This window comes from Mixophyes fleayi, chromosome 10 (genome assembly GCF_038048845.1).
Source record: "Mixophyes fleayi isolate aMixFle1 chromosome 10, aMixFle1.hap1, whole genome shotgun sequence".
NCBI classification, from domain to species: Eukaryota; Metazoa; Chordata; class Amphibia; order Anura; family Limnodynastidae; genus Mixophyes; species Mixophyes fleayi.
The window spans coordinates 56575937-56594939 of NC_134411.1; the positions used below are offsets into that span (position 1 = coordinate 56575937).

Below are 19003 nucleotides of genomic sequence, written 5' to 3' on the forward strand. Positions count from 1 at the left end.
TTTAACAACGGAATTTTGGGATGCGGGAGAAATGCCGGCTCTCGCGGGAGTCCAGGAGACTGACCCAAATTTTGGGAGTCTCCCGGACTTTCCAGGAGAGTTGGCAAGTATGATTTTAACCCTCCAAACTTCTGGGTAATAAATCTGGCAATTTGGAAGCTAAAATGATTGCCATTAATGTTCTAAGTACACTGTCTGTTCTAGGGTATAATGTGATGCAACAACACTTTTCATCATCATTTATTTATATAGCGCTAACATATTCCGTAGCGCTTTACAATTGGGGACAAACATAATAAACTAATAAACAAACTGGGTAAAACAGACAAAGAGGTGAGAAGGCCCTGCTCGCAAACTTACAATCTATGGTGACTTTTTCTGTTTTTTTCCACTAAGTTAGGGTCTCAGTATAAGAATATGTTTTACTTGTTGTGTGGAGCCACTCACGGCAGTAGGCTCCTATAATATACAGACAAATGAGTATCGTGTTCAGATTACTTCCCAACAGGGTATAAAGTGATGCCATAAACCTATTTCTATTCCTTTCACTAGCTTGATCTTTTAGTAATTTAGAGTATGTATGATTTTCTTTGAGCAGTTATTTGTGGAAGTGAGAATTTAAGCGCCTATTACAACAAGTCACATATGAGTTTAGCATTAAATATTATACGAAGTAAACATACAGTTGTGCCATTGATTGTTAACCCCCTTTTGCTGAACAACTGTGTGACTGGATCACTCATAAATAACTTATGGTATCCATTAAGCTAAGGGAAATAGCGCAGGGTACATATTTATATAATTGCATATGCACTTATTTTTTGTATTGTATATATTCTGAGATAGGAAATCGTTATTTCTGAGACCAGGGTAGAAACTGGTCTTTCCTGTTTTCACCTTACTAAAGGATATGCCTTATTTCTGATGCATATATCTGATACAATAGGCCTTTGTGGATGGAGGTCTTGTGTGTATTGGGATGTATTTAGTATGGAAGTGTCATTGTTTAGGATTTGTAAGGTTGCTAGTGGAAACCCCCAATTAGGCATATGTGCAAGGGAGTCTGATAGCCGGAAGTGCTAACGAAGTTTTGTGACGAAGTGTTATGCCTGCTCTGGCCAAAAGCCCAGCAGGGGGTCGTTACTGTGTGGCCTTTTGCCAGAGTGAATTTCATAGATAAGTGCAAATTTTGTTACTTTGCAATGCATGTAAATCCATGTTTATGTAAATAGAGTATATCCTGATGCTAAAAATAGCAAATGTCTGAAATGTATAAATGCACTGACTTGTACACTGAAATGTGTTCTGATTTTCATCTGACCTGATCACACTGGTATCTTCCACCAGTGTGTGAGAGCAAATAAACATCTTGCTTCAAGACCTGCTTGAAAACATCTTCAATATTACTGTATTTCTGTGATCTGCAGATTAGACCAAAAATCTAATCCGTTCTCCGGCTGTCTCTGAGGTTTGGACCCAAGCGTTTTTCAGTACCACCGCTCTGCTTGCTACCCAGCAGCCCTGGTCAATGTGATAGGCCAGGTGGGGGATCCATTCACAGCAACCCGGATCCATAGTAAGAGGTCCAGAGTTACTAGCCCAGATACACCAGCAACGACAGTTACGCAGAAGAAACACGGTTCTGGATGCCGGTATATGAGTCCAGTGGTGGCAGCTCTTGTAAGCCCCTCTTACTGTGGCAAGAGCGTGAATTTGGGATAATGAAAGGGAACGGTGGCAAAGTAAGCCCAGCCGGTTCCCAGCAATAACAGACAGGGTGGCATAGGCGGTCCATCCTGTCACAGATTTCTGGTGGCAAGCGGCGGGATAAACCCGGACGTTTTTTTCGTGCAGCAGTCAGGAGAACAGGGTTATTCAAGAGAGGAATAACTGCAGCCAGGAGAATGCATAGGATGTCGAAGTACAGTAAAATGTCCAGGACGGACCTGGAGATACTGTGCCAAGCAAAGAAGTTGGAAATTCCTTACACAGTGACAAGTAGCGAAATGAAAAAGGCACTGAGAGCCTGGGATGCACAGTACAGGTCAGCAGATGAGCAAGCTGACAGTGACCTGGAGGAGACATTAACTTCACACCCACCGGTATCTGCAGTAACATCCCAGAACACAGCACCTGTTTCCAGCAACAGTCCTCTCCAACAGAGTGAACCAGTGATGCAAGTTCAACAGCTTGATGAGGGTAACTTTTCTGTACTAATGTAGCAGCTGGGGTCCCTGGGAGACAAAACAACTGAGGCGGAGCGGTTGCTTAACATGAAGTTGAGGGGCAATCATTGGGAACCACCTCTTGCAGCAGCCCGTGAACCGTCATCTGCTGCACCCAAATTAGGATCTCTTCACCTTACTAAATTTGATGACACTGTTGGAGATATTGATGGACATTTGCAGGTGTTTGAAATGTCTTGTAGCCTCCATGACTTGCCCAAACAGGAGTGGGTAAAGTATCTGGTTCCCACGCTGCAAGGACGTGCAGTAGAAGCTTATCGCGGAGTGGCCCCAGAGGACTGTGCGGACTATGATGTAGTAAAACGGGCCCACCTTAAGCGCTATGTTATTACCCCCGAGACCTACCGGCAGAAGTTTCGGGACTTGGTTAAAAGCACCCATATCAGTTCTGAGAAATTTGCCAACCAGTTGCGGCAGTTGGCAATAATTAATTAATGGATCTGACGCCAAGTCCTGGGAAGAATTGGTGGATTTAATTTGCAGAGAGCAATTTCACCGCCGGCGCACGCTATAGGTGAAGGAGTTGGTATTGGACCGTAACCCAGCAACCTTGGAAAAATCTGGCCAGGTGGCGGATCAGTATGTGGCAGTGAGGCCACACTGACAGAAGTGCCAGGTTAACAGCCATCCCCAAAGGACTGTACAATAAGGGGGACACCCCACTTCTACTCACCCCCAAAAGCAAAAACCTAACCCTTCGGGTACCATTCACCAGCCACCGCCCCGTCCTGTCCCTGGGAGTTATCAGAGACCACTGGAGCCCAGGCTGGAGAAGAAGTGCTACATCTGCGGGAAAATCGGTCATTTAAGGTTGGACTGTCCCACAGCCCCAGCACTCCAGACTTGTGACCCTAATCCGAGTCCTGGGTCTGGCTGACCTTGCTTAACTGCTTAACTGGTGAAGGTAAGCTTGTAGAGACTGTTTCCACTCCTGCCAGCCCAATGGAGTATGGTGTGTCTGAAGAAGGTGACTCAGCGGAGAGAGTCACCTGTGTGTCCAACAGACCCCCCAAAAACATGTGGAGAAACCTGCAGCCGGTCCAAGTGGGACCCCTGCAGGGTGAAGGACTAAGACTCGGGGCCCTCAATTACTTTTGTGAGTCCCCATCTTATTGATCCTGCTGCAGTATTGCAGAATCGCACTGCCAAAGTTACTGTGGCAGATGGACTGGAGAAAGAAATGCCTGTAGCAAGGGTGTATCTGAAGTGGGGAGATGGCCAGGAGTTGCGAGATGTTGCCGTTATGGATGGCCTCCCAACTGATGTGATTATGGGCAGCGATATTTGGGGTGGAATTTTGTGACTGATTTTCTGAACTCTTACCCACAGCCAACTGCTAAGCTACAGTGTTCAGTATCTACACCTGCACAGCCTAGCCCAGAGGAAAAGACCACATCTGCTATTTCTTCAGGAAACAGCCAGCCCTTTGCCTCTGGAAAGACTACGTCCCCTAGCAACACAGAGGATGTTGTCTCTTGCCAACCTGATCTTTTGGGGTGCCCGGTGATGCTCCTGTCCCTAGCAGTATGCCAGCTCCAGCGGTGAGTACAGCTGACCACAGTGACCCCCCCCCCCTTTGACTGACCCCACTTTGACTGACTCTAGTCACCCAAACATAGACCCCCATGCAGCATATCCTGACTTAGATGATAGTGAGGGCCGCATGGAAAAGTTCAGGGCAGCCGCAGCTCTCTGATCCCTCCATGGAAGGCATGAGGCGCCAGGCTGGCGGCAGCCTTCCAGCGATGGAGGGTAGGGAGTGTGACCTGGCGTAAAGGGTTGTTGTACCGTGTAGCTAGGAAGGTAGATGAGGATATACCAGTCCGGGAACAAGTTCAACTGGTGGTACCACAGGGCTTTAATGCGCAATTAATGTCAGTTGCCCATGATATCCCTATGGCAGAACACCAGGGCAGAGACTGAACACTGAAGCGCCTAAAACAGAACTTTTTGTGGACTGGAATGTCGGATGATGTCCTGGCCTACTGTAAGTCCTGTGATGTGTGTCAGCATCTCGGGCGCCCCAGCGCTCGTGCTCCCCTCAGGTCCTTGCCAATAATTGGGGAACCTTTTCAGCGAGTGGCTGTGGACATAGTAGGTCCCCTGCCTGTGCCCAGTAGATCGGGGAAGAGATACATCCTCACCATGGTGTACTACGCCACCCGGTATCCAGAGGCTGTAGCTCTGTCCTCCATAACTGTGGAAAAGGTATGAGACACGCTGCTCGGAGTATTTAGCAGAGTAGGGTTCCCTAGTGAGAATCTAACCGATCAAGGGACACAGTTCATGAGTGAACTGGTCCAGTGTTTCTGGGCAAAGTGCGGCAACTCCCGTACTGCCCCCTACCATCCCCAGACTAACGGACTGTGCGAGCGGTTAATGGCACTCTGAAGCACATGCCACGGGCATTTGTAACTTCGGAGGGGGGGGGACTGGGAACGCTACCTGCCGTACCTCCTGTTTTCTTATCGGGAGGTGCCGCAGGAGTCTGACGGTTTCTCCCCCTTTGAACTACTCTATGGCCGCAGAGTCCGTGGGCCTCTTGACCTGTTCCAGTAGTCTTGGGAAGGGGAGCTACCCACCCAGGATGTCTCTGTGGTGGAGTATGTGTTGAAGCTCAGAGATCGGTTAGAGAATCTCATGGGGCTAGCGCAGGCTAACCTAGCAGAGGCACAGCCAAACAGAAGACGTGGTACAATCAGGGCACGCATGCCAGAGTGTTTGAAGTAGGGCAAAAGGTCCTTGTTCTGATTCCCACACGCCAGAACAAGCTCCAGGCTGCCTGGGCTGGACCGTACACGGTCTCAAAACACCTGAGTGACATCACTTACGTGGTGTCATTTGATAGCGACGGTAGGCGGCAGCGGACCTTCCATGTAAATATGTTGAAGGCATACCATGAGCATGTGGAGTCGGTAGCGGCGGTTTGCTGCTTACTGACTGAGGAAACAGGGAGTGACCCACTACCCAACCTCCTCGTGGATGCCAAAGAGGAAGGTGGTATAGAGGAAGTAGGCTGGGATGAGCAGTTGTGTGTCCGCAAAAGGGAGCAACTTGAGGCAGTGCTGTGGCCCTTTGCGACTCAGTTCAGCAGGAGGCCCGGTTGGTCTTCCTTGGTGATGCACCATGTGGACACTGGTGAGCATAGGCCAGTTAGGCAACCTGCTTACCAGAGGCCAAGGAAAGTATGTATAAGGAGGTACAGGAAATGCTTGCGCTTGGGGTGATCCAGCCATTACATAGTCCATGGGCGTCCTCTGTTGTATTGGTTCCCAAGAAGGACAAAACATTGTGGTTTTGTGAAGGCTACTGCCGGTTGAACGAGGTGACCGTGTCTGATGCCCATCTACTGCCCCGAATTGACACTCTGTTAGACGAGTTAGCTGGAGCAAAGTATATTTCCACCTTTGACTTGAGCAAGGGGTATTGGCAGATACCGCTGACCCCCGAGGTTCAGGAATGGTCGGCATTCATCACCCCATTTGGCCTATTTGAATTTAAGTCCATAACGTTTGGGATGAAGAATGCGCCAGCCACCTTCCAGCGTGTGGTTGATTACCTGCTGGAAGGGTGTAAAGGCTTTGCTCAGGCATACTTGGATGACATTGCCATTTTCAGTAAATCTTGGGATGATCATCTGAAACATGTGGGGCAAGTGCTGGAGAAAATTCAGTGGGCAGGTCTGACCATCAGAGCAGACAAGTGTCAAATGGGGATGTCAGAGGTGCAGTACCTGGGTCACCGTGTGGGGGGAGGTGGGGTTAAGCCAGAACCAGCTAAGGTAGAGGCAATCCGAGGCTGGCCCCGGCCCACAACCCAAAGACAAGTACTGGCCTTCTTAGGGATCTCAGACTACTACCGACATCTCGTCTCAAACTTTAGCACTGTAGCGAAGCCCCTGACAGATCTCACTAAGAAGAAACTCCCCAAAGTAGTTGACTGAACACCCACTTGTGAGCAGGCATTTCAGTCGTTAAAGGTTTATGCTCCTGTATTGTTGGCGCCTTATTATAACAAGGACTTTATTGTGTGAACTGACGCGTCACAGTATGGAATGGGAGCAGTACTTAGCCAGGTGGGCCAGATGGGCAGGAGCACCCTGTGGCCTATTTGAGCAGCAAACTGTTAAACCGGAAAGTGGGGTATACCACAATTGAGAAGGAATGTTTGGCCATTGTGTGGGCAGTGAAAAAACTACAACCTTATTTGTATGGACGACATTTTACTGTGGTGACTGATCACAATCCTTTAAAGTGGCTGCAACACACCTCAGGGGAAAATGGATGTTTGTTGCGCTGGAGCCTTACACTTCAAATTTATGACTTTGACATAATTCTCAAGCAGGGAAAGGCTCACAGCAATGCAGATGGACTGTCTCGACAGGAAGAGCCAGAACCTCCGGGTCACATCCAGTAACCCTAGGAGATGGCGGACCAGGAGCCAAATCGTTTGGACCTGGCAACCTGGTTACCACATGGACAAGGGGGGAGTGTGACTGGATCACTCATAAATAACTTATGGTATCAATTTATTTAAGGGAAATAGCGCAGGGCGCATATTTATATAAATTGTCAATGCACTTATTTTTAATATTGTATATATCCTGAGATAGGAAATCGTTATTTCTGAGACCAGGGTAGAAAATGTTTTTTCCTGTTTTCACCTTACTGAAGGATATGCCTTATTTCTGATGCATATATCTGATGGAGGTCTTGGATGTGGATGGAAGTCTTGTTGTATTGGGATGTATTTAGTATGGAAGTCTCATTGTTTAGGATTTGTAAGGTTGCTAGTGGAAACCTCCAATTAGGGATATGTGCAAGGGAGTCTGATAGCCGGAAGTGCTAACGAAGTTTTGTGACGAAGTGTTATGCCTGCTCTGGCCAAAAGCCCAGCAGGGGGTCGTTACTGTGTGGCCTTTTGCCCAGAGTGAATTTCATAGATAAGTGTAAATTTTGTTAGCCTGGAAATTCATGTAAATCTATGTGTTGGGAAGCAGGGTACATCCTGATTCTAAAAATAGACTATTTCTGAACTGTATAAAAGTTGAGCTGTGTGAACATGTAACTGTTCTTCTTCTGATATCAACTGACCTGATCACTGGGACCTGTAACCAGTGAGAGCAAATAAATATCTTGCTTCAAAGACCTGCTTGGAAGCATCTTCATTATTGCTGTATTACTGTGATCTGCAGATTAAACCCTAAATCTAATCCGTTCTCCAGCTGTCTCTGAGGTTTGGACTCAAGCGTTTCCAGTACCACTGCTCTGCCTGCTACCCAGCAGCCCTGGTCAATGTGATAGGCCAGGGGGGATCTATTCACAGCAACCCGGATCCATAGTAGGAGGTCCGGAGTTACCAGCCCGGGTAACGAGGTACACTAGCAGCGTCAGTGACCCAGAAGGAACGTGGTTCTGAGTGCCATAGAAGGAGCTCAGTGATGGCAGCATTGTAAGCCCCTCCTACTGCGGGTAGAGGCGCATTTGGGATAACAAATGGGAACGGTGACAAAGTAAGCCCAGCTGGTTCCCGCAACAACAGACGGTGGCATAGGCGGTCCATCCTGTCACAAACTGGATCTGTTCAATCTTTCCGCTTTACTTGTGGCAACATTAATTAAATTTGGCAATCACACATGGCAAGCTTAATAAAATTGTACATATTTTGAGCAATTAAACCCATATGAGAACCCCTGTTTATTTGATAACGTGCACAAAATGCATGTGAGTGTGTTGAGAATGTTAGGGTGAGTTATCCTCCTAAAAGCAGTTCAGCGTTTTTTCATTGATCAAGTTTTATCTCCCCAAAGTGAGGATTTGGAAAATGTTTTACTAACCAGAAAGTGTTTTGTAAAATGAATTTGGGTATAAGAATGCTTGCTGCTATGAATTCACATTTGGATGTCAGCCAATTTATTTCAGAATTAGATATGCAAATGTTGTCTTAAACAATACAGTATGAAAGTATAACTTGAAGCAATAGTTATTTGATATGTAGTATTGGTATCTATTCCATTTGTATTTATTATTTGCAACGTGGTTTTAAAATGCCTTGTCCATCTCAGTGACGCACGTGTTCATTTGGGGGAGTGGAGGGGGCAATACTATGTATGTTTATAGTATTGTTGTTTTTGTCTTTTGACTATAGGGACACTTATGGTCTCCAAATGGTGTATAAGGCAGCTTGTCCTCTTCCCGTATGTATTTTCTTGTCTCTAGTAATGCGCAAGTCAGGTAGTAGCAGATTCTATCTAGTGTCATGGCTACCATGGAATATTTTGAGGAAAATTAATTAGTCGTAAGGATCTTTTAAAATAAAAATTCTTGGTGTCCAAGAATCAACTTGATTGCAGAAACCCTAAAGTATAATAGAACAACCTACTTTTGTACAGCATTTTGATAACCCAAAGGTGCATAACAAGAATGCTTTTACTTTAATCAATTCTGCATATCCACCCTCCAATATGTCTGTCTAGAACAGAATACCCTGAAGAGGGAATGTCATTTTAAAAAAAACATAGTGATCCCAAGATTTAGTCATCCTGGTGACAAATTATAGTCTCTTGCTACAATTATTGAAAAAAATAAATAATTGTAAACAATGTTTATCTTTATTACCTCTCCTGCTCGGTGGAGGTCCCCACAATAATCATTGCATGTAGGGAAAAATAAAATATCTAGCAATAGGTCCCCACTGAAGCATCCACAGCCCAACATCAGTGGTCTCTAACGGTACAACAGCGAACGCTATTTTCGCTGTAGCATTTGTATGCGCTGAAAAACAGGCTAATTCTTAGTGACAATGATGCCAGCTGATAATGGACTGATAACTGTAGTGGGACAGGCATGTATACCCATCAATACCATACAAATAAAAATGTCTTTGTTCACAGGGTATGTATCAGATTCAGTTATGTTGCAGTTATGTGCCTGTATAACTAATAATATAAGCTAGCTAGGATGTTGTATTTGCCAAGTAAGAAGGGTGTATTGCATTTGACTATAAAGAGCAAAAATATCTAGAACAGTTGACTATTCCTATAAACATTGAGTCAATCACCAACACACCTACTTGTCCATTGAGACTTATGCACTTTAGGTATAGTATACAAGATAGGACTCATTGGACAATAAGTAGTGAAAGGATTCCCCAATTCACATAAGTTCTGTTTAGCACTACAACACTTAGATGAAGGGCAACTTTCAGACCAAATGACCTATGTTAAACTAATAAACTGATCCTGCCACCTTCTTTAAGAAGTAATTAAACTATACCTGGTCTTCACCAAACAGTGGATTGATAGAGGTTTGTTTAATTTCTGTCCAGTGTACGTTCTATCATTTATATGCTGTACCAGATGTCTCTTAATGCATTCTTTTACACCTTCTCCTCTTAAAACAATTGTTGAACATGAGTGTGTGCCTGTGCAACTCTCTTCCTTATTAAATCGGTTACTTGGGACCTTTAAGTAGAAACAGCTGGTTTATTGCCATGGCTACGTAGATACACTGCATGCATACATTGTTTGCGGTAAAGTATAAATGGGATCATTTTGATGCTTTTCATCAGACTTACCTGTTTGTAGAGGATTGGACCTGATGGTACAGGAAGACCTTCTGAAAAGCAGTAAGAGAGCATCAGCTGATCATACATGGTTTTTAGCAAGATACAATTGTGACTGGATAACTTATAAATAACTTATTTGTGGGTGGATCATGTAGAAATAATTTATTGTAGAAATGTATTTTAATCAGAGGTGCAGGCACCAATGTATAATTTTAAAAAATGCACTTATCGTGTTACATTGGGATGTGTCTAATACTTTTCTAGTTGTCTAAGTTTTGGACCCAACTTACCAGCACCACCCCTCTGCCCGCTACCCAGCAGCTCTGGTCAGTGTGATAGGCCAGGGGGGATCCATCCACAGCAACCCTGATCCATAGTAAGCGGTCAGGGGTACCATACCATGTGTACCAGCGAGGGAGTACCCTAGCAGCGGCAGTTACCCAGAAGAAACCCGATACTGGATGCCGGTAAAGGAGTTCAGTGGTGGCAGCATTTGTAAGCCCCTCCTACTGCGGTTAGAGGGTGCATTTGGGATAACGAAAAGGAACGGTGGGAAAGTAAGCCCAGCCGGTTCCCAGCAATAGACAGGGTGGCATAGGTGGTACATCCTGTCACACATTGCAACATAGCTTATCCCGCTTGGACTCTCCTTAGGGTATGTGATTTGATTTCTGATAATGCCACCAATATTGTGAGAGCATTATAGCAGGGTAAGATCCATCACATTCCTTGTTGTGCTCACACAATCAACTTGGTGTTACAGAACTTTTTAGAAAATGACAGTGACATGCAGGAGATGCTGTCTGTGTCCCGAAATATTTTGGGACATTTTGGGACATTTTCGGCATTTTGCAACAGTATCTAGGAGATTGCAGCAGCTACAAGAAGAATATAATTTGCCCTGCCACCAACTGAAGCAAGAGGGACCACAGTAGAGTACCACTGGATTCCTTACCGGCATCCAGTACCGGGCTTCTTTTGGGTAACTAACGATGATAGTGTACCCCATTACTGGTGTACCTGGGCTGGTACCCCTGACCTCTTACTATGGATCAGGGCTACTGTGGATGGACCACCCTGGCCTATCACACTGGCCAGAGCTGCTGGGTAGCGGGCAGAGCGGTGGTACAAGAAAGCTGGGTCCAAATCTCAGAATAGCCGGGAACAGATTAGAGTTGGGTCTAATCTGTAAGTCACAGAGATAGAGAAGTTTCCAAGCAGATCTTTGAAGCAAGTGATGTTTATTTGCTCACACTGGTTGAAGGTACCAGGGAGCAGATCAGATGAAATTTCCTTCCCTGATCTAAGAAATAAAGATATTTCTTTTACCAAAATACACACAATATAAAAAATATGGGCCTTTGCCTTTATATAAATAAGCACCCTATTTCCTTTAAATTTATACCATAAGTTTTATATAAGTGATCCAGTCACACAATGACATCCCTTAGTTTTTCGAAAACCCGGTGATACAGAGTAGCCTGTCTCTGAAAGATCTGGCATTGCTTGTTACATGCTTCTGCTATTCCTGCTGCTGAAGGCGATTCACCAACCCAGTGGGCTGTCACAGTCATATAATCTTTACTTTGTACAGATATGTAGACAACTAGAACTGGACAGTGGATAACATGGCATTTTGTAGCCCAATATTTTTCGTTTTTTTGTAACCTCCAGGTACAGGTGAAGAATGGTTTGTCTACTAAAATGGTGTTGAAATGGAATTTGGTAATGGGGGCACAGGAACTTAATTAACTGTCTAAAACCTGCTGATATTGGTCGCAGATCTAATACTAACATAATCGCCATGGCACCTGTGATCTGCTTTGTGACTGAGTGACATGTGTCATACTTGCTTCCTCTTGCAGAGGCTTGTTTTACAGTCAATTGTTGTAAACTACTAGTAGTCTTCTTGGTCTGCTTCTTGGTTGAAGATCCACCCCCAGTAGCAGGAGCAGCAGTGGCAGGCCTAACGCTCATTGATTCTTCTGAGAAATCCTGGGTAGTGTAGGTGTCCAACTAGCCTTAGCAACCTGAATGCAGGACTAACTCCGATCACTAGTGAGGATTTTGATGATGAAGGTGTTGGCGGTGTAGATTGTAGGTGCTGGAATCTAGCTGAGAGAAGGGAGCTAAGTGATGCTTGACTACTTGTTATTTTTTTTAGCATAAGTTTCTGATTTTCCCAGAGCTTGCCATAAGCTCACTTCAAATGGCGTAACATGGATGAGGTTCCTAGATGGTTAATGTCCCTACATCTCCTGACTGTTGCTTTACAAATGCCACATATGGCTATACAACTGTTGTCAGGATTTGGGTAAAAAATAATTCCACACAAAAGCAGTGGATTTATTGGTCTCATGCCCAAGATACCTTCTTATCAAGTGCAAGATCTGCTTCCACTGGTGCAGGACTTGCCACTGTAGAGTTCAGTGACAGTACTGTTGGCTTAGCTGCCTTATGCCCATTGTTAGCTTGTTTTGTGGGGGGGGGAAATAAACCAAGCACTTCAGGCACAAAACTGGCACTCCTTGTTGCTGAAATACTTAGTTTGTTAAAGTGTGCATGTCCTTTTTAATATCCAACATAAGTTTTGGGTGGGAGGGTCAAAGGACATTTCCATCTTGCACCACTTTTCTTTTCTGCCACTGCTGTGTGGCAACGTTTCCTAGATTTGCTATGAACTGCCGTGTGTTTCTGCTTTTGCACTGTCAATTAGATTGCAGCAGCTACAAGAACAATACAATATGCCCTGCCACCAACTGAAGCAAGAGGGGGTAGCAGGGTGGAATTCCACCCTTTATAGGTTTTAGAGAATGGAGCAATAGTGAAAGCCATCAGTCTTAGAGTTCATTGGTTTGTTAAGCTGTACCTGCTGCTTTTTCTTTTTCTGTGTTAGTTTGTTAAACCTTTTAAACATATTTTCCAAGGACAATTCCATCTTGCACTGTTTGACATTTTGGCCTTGGTCTATCAGCTTGTGTAACAGTCGACAATTCAGGTCTCAACAGTATTATTAGGTCTCCAATTCACATGGTGGACAGTATGATTATGTAGACTATTCAAATGTGGACAGTATTATTATAGGGCTAGGGATGTGGTTAAGGGCAGGTCTAGGGACAGGGTTAGAGTTAGGGATGAATACTGTCTACTTTTGAATTGTCAACCTAATGAATACTGTCTACATTGCAATTGATGTCTTAATAATACTGTCAATGTCATTATTTTGTAGACTTTATAACCTCATCTACTATACTGCCCATCAATCATTATGTCAATCCAACATAAGGGTGGTTGGGAGGCCCGAAGGACAATTCCATCTTGCACCACTTTTTTCTGCCACTGCTGTGTGACAATGATTCCTAAATATACTATGAACTGCCGTGTGTTTGTGCCGTTACTATTTGACAGAGCAATCAGGCTGCTTACTGGAGTCTTAGAGTTCATTGACAGCACTGTTAGCTTAGCTGCCTTAAGCTCATTTGTTACTTTGCTTTGTGGGGGCCCAAACAAATCAAGCACTTCAGCCCCAAAAGTGTCACTCCTTGTCGTTGAAGTTCTTGGCTTGTTAAACACTATCTGCTACCCCTCCTGTTTCTGTGTGAGTTTCTTAAACCTTTTTAACATATAGGTGGGTGGGCCCAAGGACAGTTCCATCTTGCACCACTTTTCTTTTCTGACTTTGCTGTGTGGCAATGTTTCCTAGATGTTATATAAACTGCTGTGTGTTTGTATTGTTGGTCTGTCGCTTAGCATCCTGCCAGCTCGCTGCTGTCTTTTCCGAAAGTGTATGAAAATAATATTGACTGGAAATGAATGGAAATTAGTGTTATTGAGGTTAATAGTAATGTAGGAACAAAGAGCCAAATAATTTGATTTTAGCAATTTTTCATAAAAATAGATCTAAACCAAAACACGTGAGGGCAGTTTTGCCAAAACCAAAACCCAAAGTTAATATAGATCCAAAACAAAACACTGGGCGCGGGTGGGGGTCAGTGAACATCCCTACTTTATAATATTCTCCAGTGTTTTGTTTTGTCAGTTCCATTGTCTGTAACTTTTTTCAGCCCTAATTTGATACTTGCATATCCTTTTTGAGGAATGCTTAATGGGGATCCTTTGAAGTCCTATTAATTCCCAGACAGACAGTACAATGATTAGGAATGGATATGTGTTGTAATTCCTACCATTTTTGACACTCAAGTTGCCGTGTAATAGTAAGGAGTTGGTGATGCAGTGGAGGACGGAGTGCATTCACTTTTTATTCTGGAGAATTAAAAGTGAATAAACGTAAAGGATTAAGGTTTATTGATTGATTGCTTCAGTAGCACAAAACCAAACAATGTATGCACTGCTCTACAATATATAAATAGCCGACTGTTCAAAAGTCATGCTAATTGGTGGCGATGTCATAACATGGTGTACTGATAGTAACTGCTACAAGATAAAGAAACAGCACAACAAATTATAATAAACCTGTGTATTTGATCAAAATCTAATATTGGCTCAAGTGTATAATATAAAATCAATGTGGATGATTGATGTATATCACAATTGATTGATTGTAACTAACGAAATGAAACACGCACACACAATATGTATAAGCACAGACCACACACAATAATTTTTCATTTGTATTGTAAGCTTGCGAGCAGGGCCCTCTTACCTCTGTCTATATGTATTACCTAGTTATTACTGTTTGTTCTCAATTGTAAAGCACTACATTAAATAAATAGATAAAAAAAAATGTTGATGAGGATTTGTATTGCTGGATCAGAGAATACTGTGACTTTTTTATGTATTTCTACTTTTTTTTTTTTTCAGATAGATGAGCTGTATGAAGCATACTGCATCCAGCGTAGGTTGAGGGATGGTGCACATAACATGGTGAGAGCTTATACAGTCTCTCCAAGTAGCAAAGAGGCCCGTGAGAGCATGTCCGAAGCTGGAAAAGGATATAAAGAATACACAGAGGTCAGATGTTGTGAGAGTTGCTTGATATCGATCTAAATGACTAGTTTGTGTACATCTCTTTCTAAATGTAAAGCCATGTATTTCCCTTTCATATGTCTTTTTGACATTTTTAAATGTACTTAGTAATGATTTTAATGTGTGTTAAAAAGTCTTTATATTATTGTGCATTATCTGCTATGGTATTTATCAAAATTAAGTGGGTGGGGGAAGAGGAGTACTTGTTAATTATATGGGTGCCTCTTAAAACATGGACTCCAACCATTTGTCCTTTGATTATTGAGTACAAGGGGGAGGGATTTGGTCTGATTCTCTGGTGGAAACAAATCCCTGATAGGGATTATTCCATTATTCAAGTAGTACACGTATAATCTATAATGGATTATTGACTGTAATACAGCTGTACTGTTTGTCAGAGAAGAGACTCGCAAATCCTCCTGCTACAGATACCCTACATTCTTCTGAGGTGGATACAGTGTATGCATTGCTTAGTGACAGTCCCCAGAAAACTGGTATTTAAAGTACAATCTGCATATGTTTATATATATATATATATATATATATATATATATATATATATATATATATATATATATATATATATATATATATATATATATATATATATATATATATATATTATACGGACAAAAGTACTTGGCAACACCTGTTAATTATTGAATTGAGGTATTTCAATCAGACCTGTTGCCAGAGGTGTATAAAATCAAGCACATAGCCATGCAGTCTCCATTTGCAAACATTTTTTTATACAAAATGGGTCATTCTGAAGAGCACAGTGACTTCAAGCGTGGTACTGTCATAGGATGCCACTTTTGCTGTTCTAGAAATTTCATCCCTGCTGGATATTCCACGGTCAACTGTAAGTGATATTATTAGAAAGTGAAAAAGTTTAGGAACAATAGCAACTCAGCCATGGAGCGGAAGACCATGTAAAATCACAGAGCAGGGTCAAAGACTGCTAAGACGGTGTGTAAAAGTCCCCAACACTCTGCTGATTCCATATCTGAAGCGTTGAAAACCTCCACTGACATTAATGTAACCACAAAAACTGTGTCGGGAGCTTAATTGAATGGGTTTCTATGGCCAAGCAGCTGCGTGCAAGCCTCACATCACCAAGACCAATGTCAAGCATTGGATGGAGTGGTGTAAAGCACACAGACACTAGACTTTGGAGAAATGTGTTCTGTGGAGTGATGCAGATCGTCGAGTCTGGGTTTGGCGGATGCTGGGAGAACATTACCTGCCTGACTGCATTATGCCAACTGTGAAATTTGGTGAAGGAGGGATAATGGTATGGAGCTGTTTTTCAGGGTTTGGGCTAGGCCCTTTATTTCCAGTAAAGGGCAATCTTAATGCTTCAGCATACCAAGTCATTTTGGACAATGCTATGCCTCAAACTTTGTGGCAACAGTTTTGGTAATGCCCTTTTGGATTCCAACATGACTGTGCCCCAGTGCATAGAGCAAACACTACAAGGACATGGTTTGGTGTGGAAAGAACTGGAATGGAGATTGCGAGCCAGGCCTTCTTGTCCATTATCAGTGCCTGACCTCATAAATGCTCTACAGAGTGAATAGGCACAAATTCCCACAGAAACACTCCAAAGCCAAGAAGAGTGGAAGCTGCTAGCACTGCAAAAGGGGGACCAACTCCATATTAAAGTATGTATATCTGAATACAATGTCATTACAGTCCCTGTTGGTGTAATGGTCAAGCGTCCAAATACTTTTGTCCATATAGTGTGTGTGTATATATATATATATATATATATATATATATATATATATATATATATATATATATATATATATATATATATGTGTGTGTGTGTAAGTTTCTGGATCTCCAGAAACCCCTCCCCTCTGTTAAAGAAGTGCCCTACATATTGGCACTGTACTATATAGCAGCTGCAGCGCTGTCAAAGAAATGTTTGCGGCAGTGCTGTATTGTATACAGCAGCACCGAGGCTGCTGTATAGTACAGTGCTGCCTAAACGGAGCTGCTGCGAATGCACGGGCGCGTGAGCTGCAGCTCTCTCGCTTTTTTTTTTTTTTCGGCAGAGGGAAAACCCCCTCTTAAAAATTCTCTGTGCGCCCCTGTCTTTATACTCGTGATGGGGGAACAAGAGGAATAGATGACTTTTAAATTAACAAGTATATTTACATATCTAATTTTCATCCTTTTGTATTAAAATAGAACATGTGCGTACTGGAAAATGACCTGGAAAGTCAGCTGGGCGAGTTTCACATAAAAATGAAGGGTGAGAACATGAACAGTATTTATTTTTTTTTATTTAGAAAAGGTAGGACTTAATCATCATTTCACAGTTGAAAATCCATGTTTTAAATAGATTACTTTAATGGGATGTCCCATGAAGCTGGGTACACACTAGAGAAAATTACTGCAGATGCGATTTATGTAACGATTTTACCAATAGCTTAAAGTCCCATTGAGCATGCAGAGTTATGTTTATAAACCTACACTATTTACCTTCAGATCTGTGCTCTTCATCTCTCCTAATCATTGGCTGAAAGATCTTGACTCATTACACTCTTTAGAGATCTGCCTACACTGCTGGTCTTGAACATACACACTTCCACATTTGCCCAACTTTGTTCCATCATTGATCAGGACTTTTTAGCAAGTTTATAAAACCAAATCAAACGATACAATGTGCTTTGGTACAATAAAACATGATCGTGGGAACATACACACTAATTGGATATCTTACCAAATGGTCTTTTATTGTGTGATTGCCACGATAATTGGCTGAAAAATCTGTAGGGTGTACCCAGCTAACAATGTAATGTAGCAATTTCAAACCCAGTTATAACCATATAGAATTGTGAGCTTTGGGTTTTGTTTGTTTTGCATTTGCTTGTACATTTAATAATAAAAAAATATCCTCTTGTATAGGGCTTGCAGGATTTGCAAGGTTGTGTGCTGGAGACCAGTATGAGGTAATATCATATACTTTGTGTCCATGGTTCAGATAGCATGGGTCTGCAAAAAATGTATATCTGCAATTAACACACAAAAATTAAAACTGGCTTAAAAGTGGGGAATTTAATTTGGTATTATCACATAACTCATAAATAATATTTTTAACTTATAAAATACAAAGGTGTCAATACCTTTGCTCATTACTATTCTGAAAATATTTAAATTGGGCAGATATGAACATAATCCCTTTTGACATTTTGGTCTCTGGCTTTTATACTGACTTAACTTTAACTTTAAATCTGTAATATAAATATCAATATGGATAGAGCTGCTGGCTATAATACTAAAAGCTTGTTGTGATTAGAAGCAGTGGCACCTCCCACACTTGTCTGGGTGACTCAGAAGGCACTGTGGAGGACAGATAAATAAAGTAGTAGTTTGATACATTGTTACATGTGGTTAAGTGCCACATATTGTAAATTGGTCCAGCCACAGTGTAATGGGAGAAAAAAATTCTCAGTGAGGTTATATGATACATTTACACAGCAATTTTAGTTTAGAGGCCAGTATGTTGTTTGAGTACAGAAAGATAATAAATGTGAGTTTTGCTTAAACTGTTTCCAGGAGGTTGTACTTTCTTAGGGGAGTTAAGAAGGTGGTTTGGGTATTTTTCCTAAGCTTGCCTAAAAAAGGTGTGTTTTCATTGAATGCTTGAAGATGGAGAGGCTGGGGGAAATACTTCTTGTACGAGGCAGAGATTTTCATAGTGGTTTGACAGTCCAAAATGTCCTGTAACTGGTAATCGGAGCAGGTAATTACTGGAGGTTAAGAGGCACAGTTCTTGAGCAGAGGGGCTGTTTGGAGTAGTCTACTTTAAACTTGTTAATATACTGTTGTCACGGAGGGAAAATAACAAATACAATTAATGCTCACACTTCAATAAAAGTTGCCTAATAAAAGCCGCAATTGTTCCTATATACCAATATGTACAAGAATACCTGCTATTTTCAATACCTCTATTGAGGGCAAACAATAATAGCTGCCACAAGGTCACAGCTCTCAGCATGGCAGTCAGAGATGAATGTTTAGGATGTAACAGTGCACAGATCACACACGAAACCCATTCTTTGGCTGCCACACACAGACATGGTCCATTTGCTACACAGACTTAGTTTTAGCATGTCATGTCATGGCAAAGGGAGGGAAGGATGTCACAGAACTAAAAACAGAACTGTGCTATGTGACTGTTGTTCCCATGG

At 42.5% G+C, this 19003-nt stretch overlaps 1 protein-coding gene across 2 annotated transcripts in view; it reads left to right on the plus strand.

The window, feature by feature from the left end:
- The window catches only part of RIPOR1 (RHO family interacting cell polarization regulator 1), a 280592-nt gene that overhangs the window by 116538 nt on the left and 145051 nt on the right, over window positions 1-19003 (plus strand). For both annotated transcript variants that reach the window (XM_075188806.1, XM_075188805.1), the window contains exons 7-9: window positions 14634-14783; window positions 16998-17061; window positions 17718-17761. In XM_075188806.1, the coding sequence (XP_075044907.1) occupies window positions 14634-14783; window positions 16998-17061; window positions 17718-17761 (258 nt within the window). The remainder of the gene's footprint in view (window positions 1-14633; window positions 14784-16997; window positions 17062-17717; window positions 17762-19003) is intronic.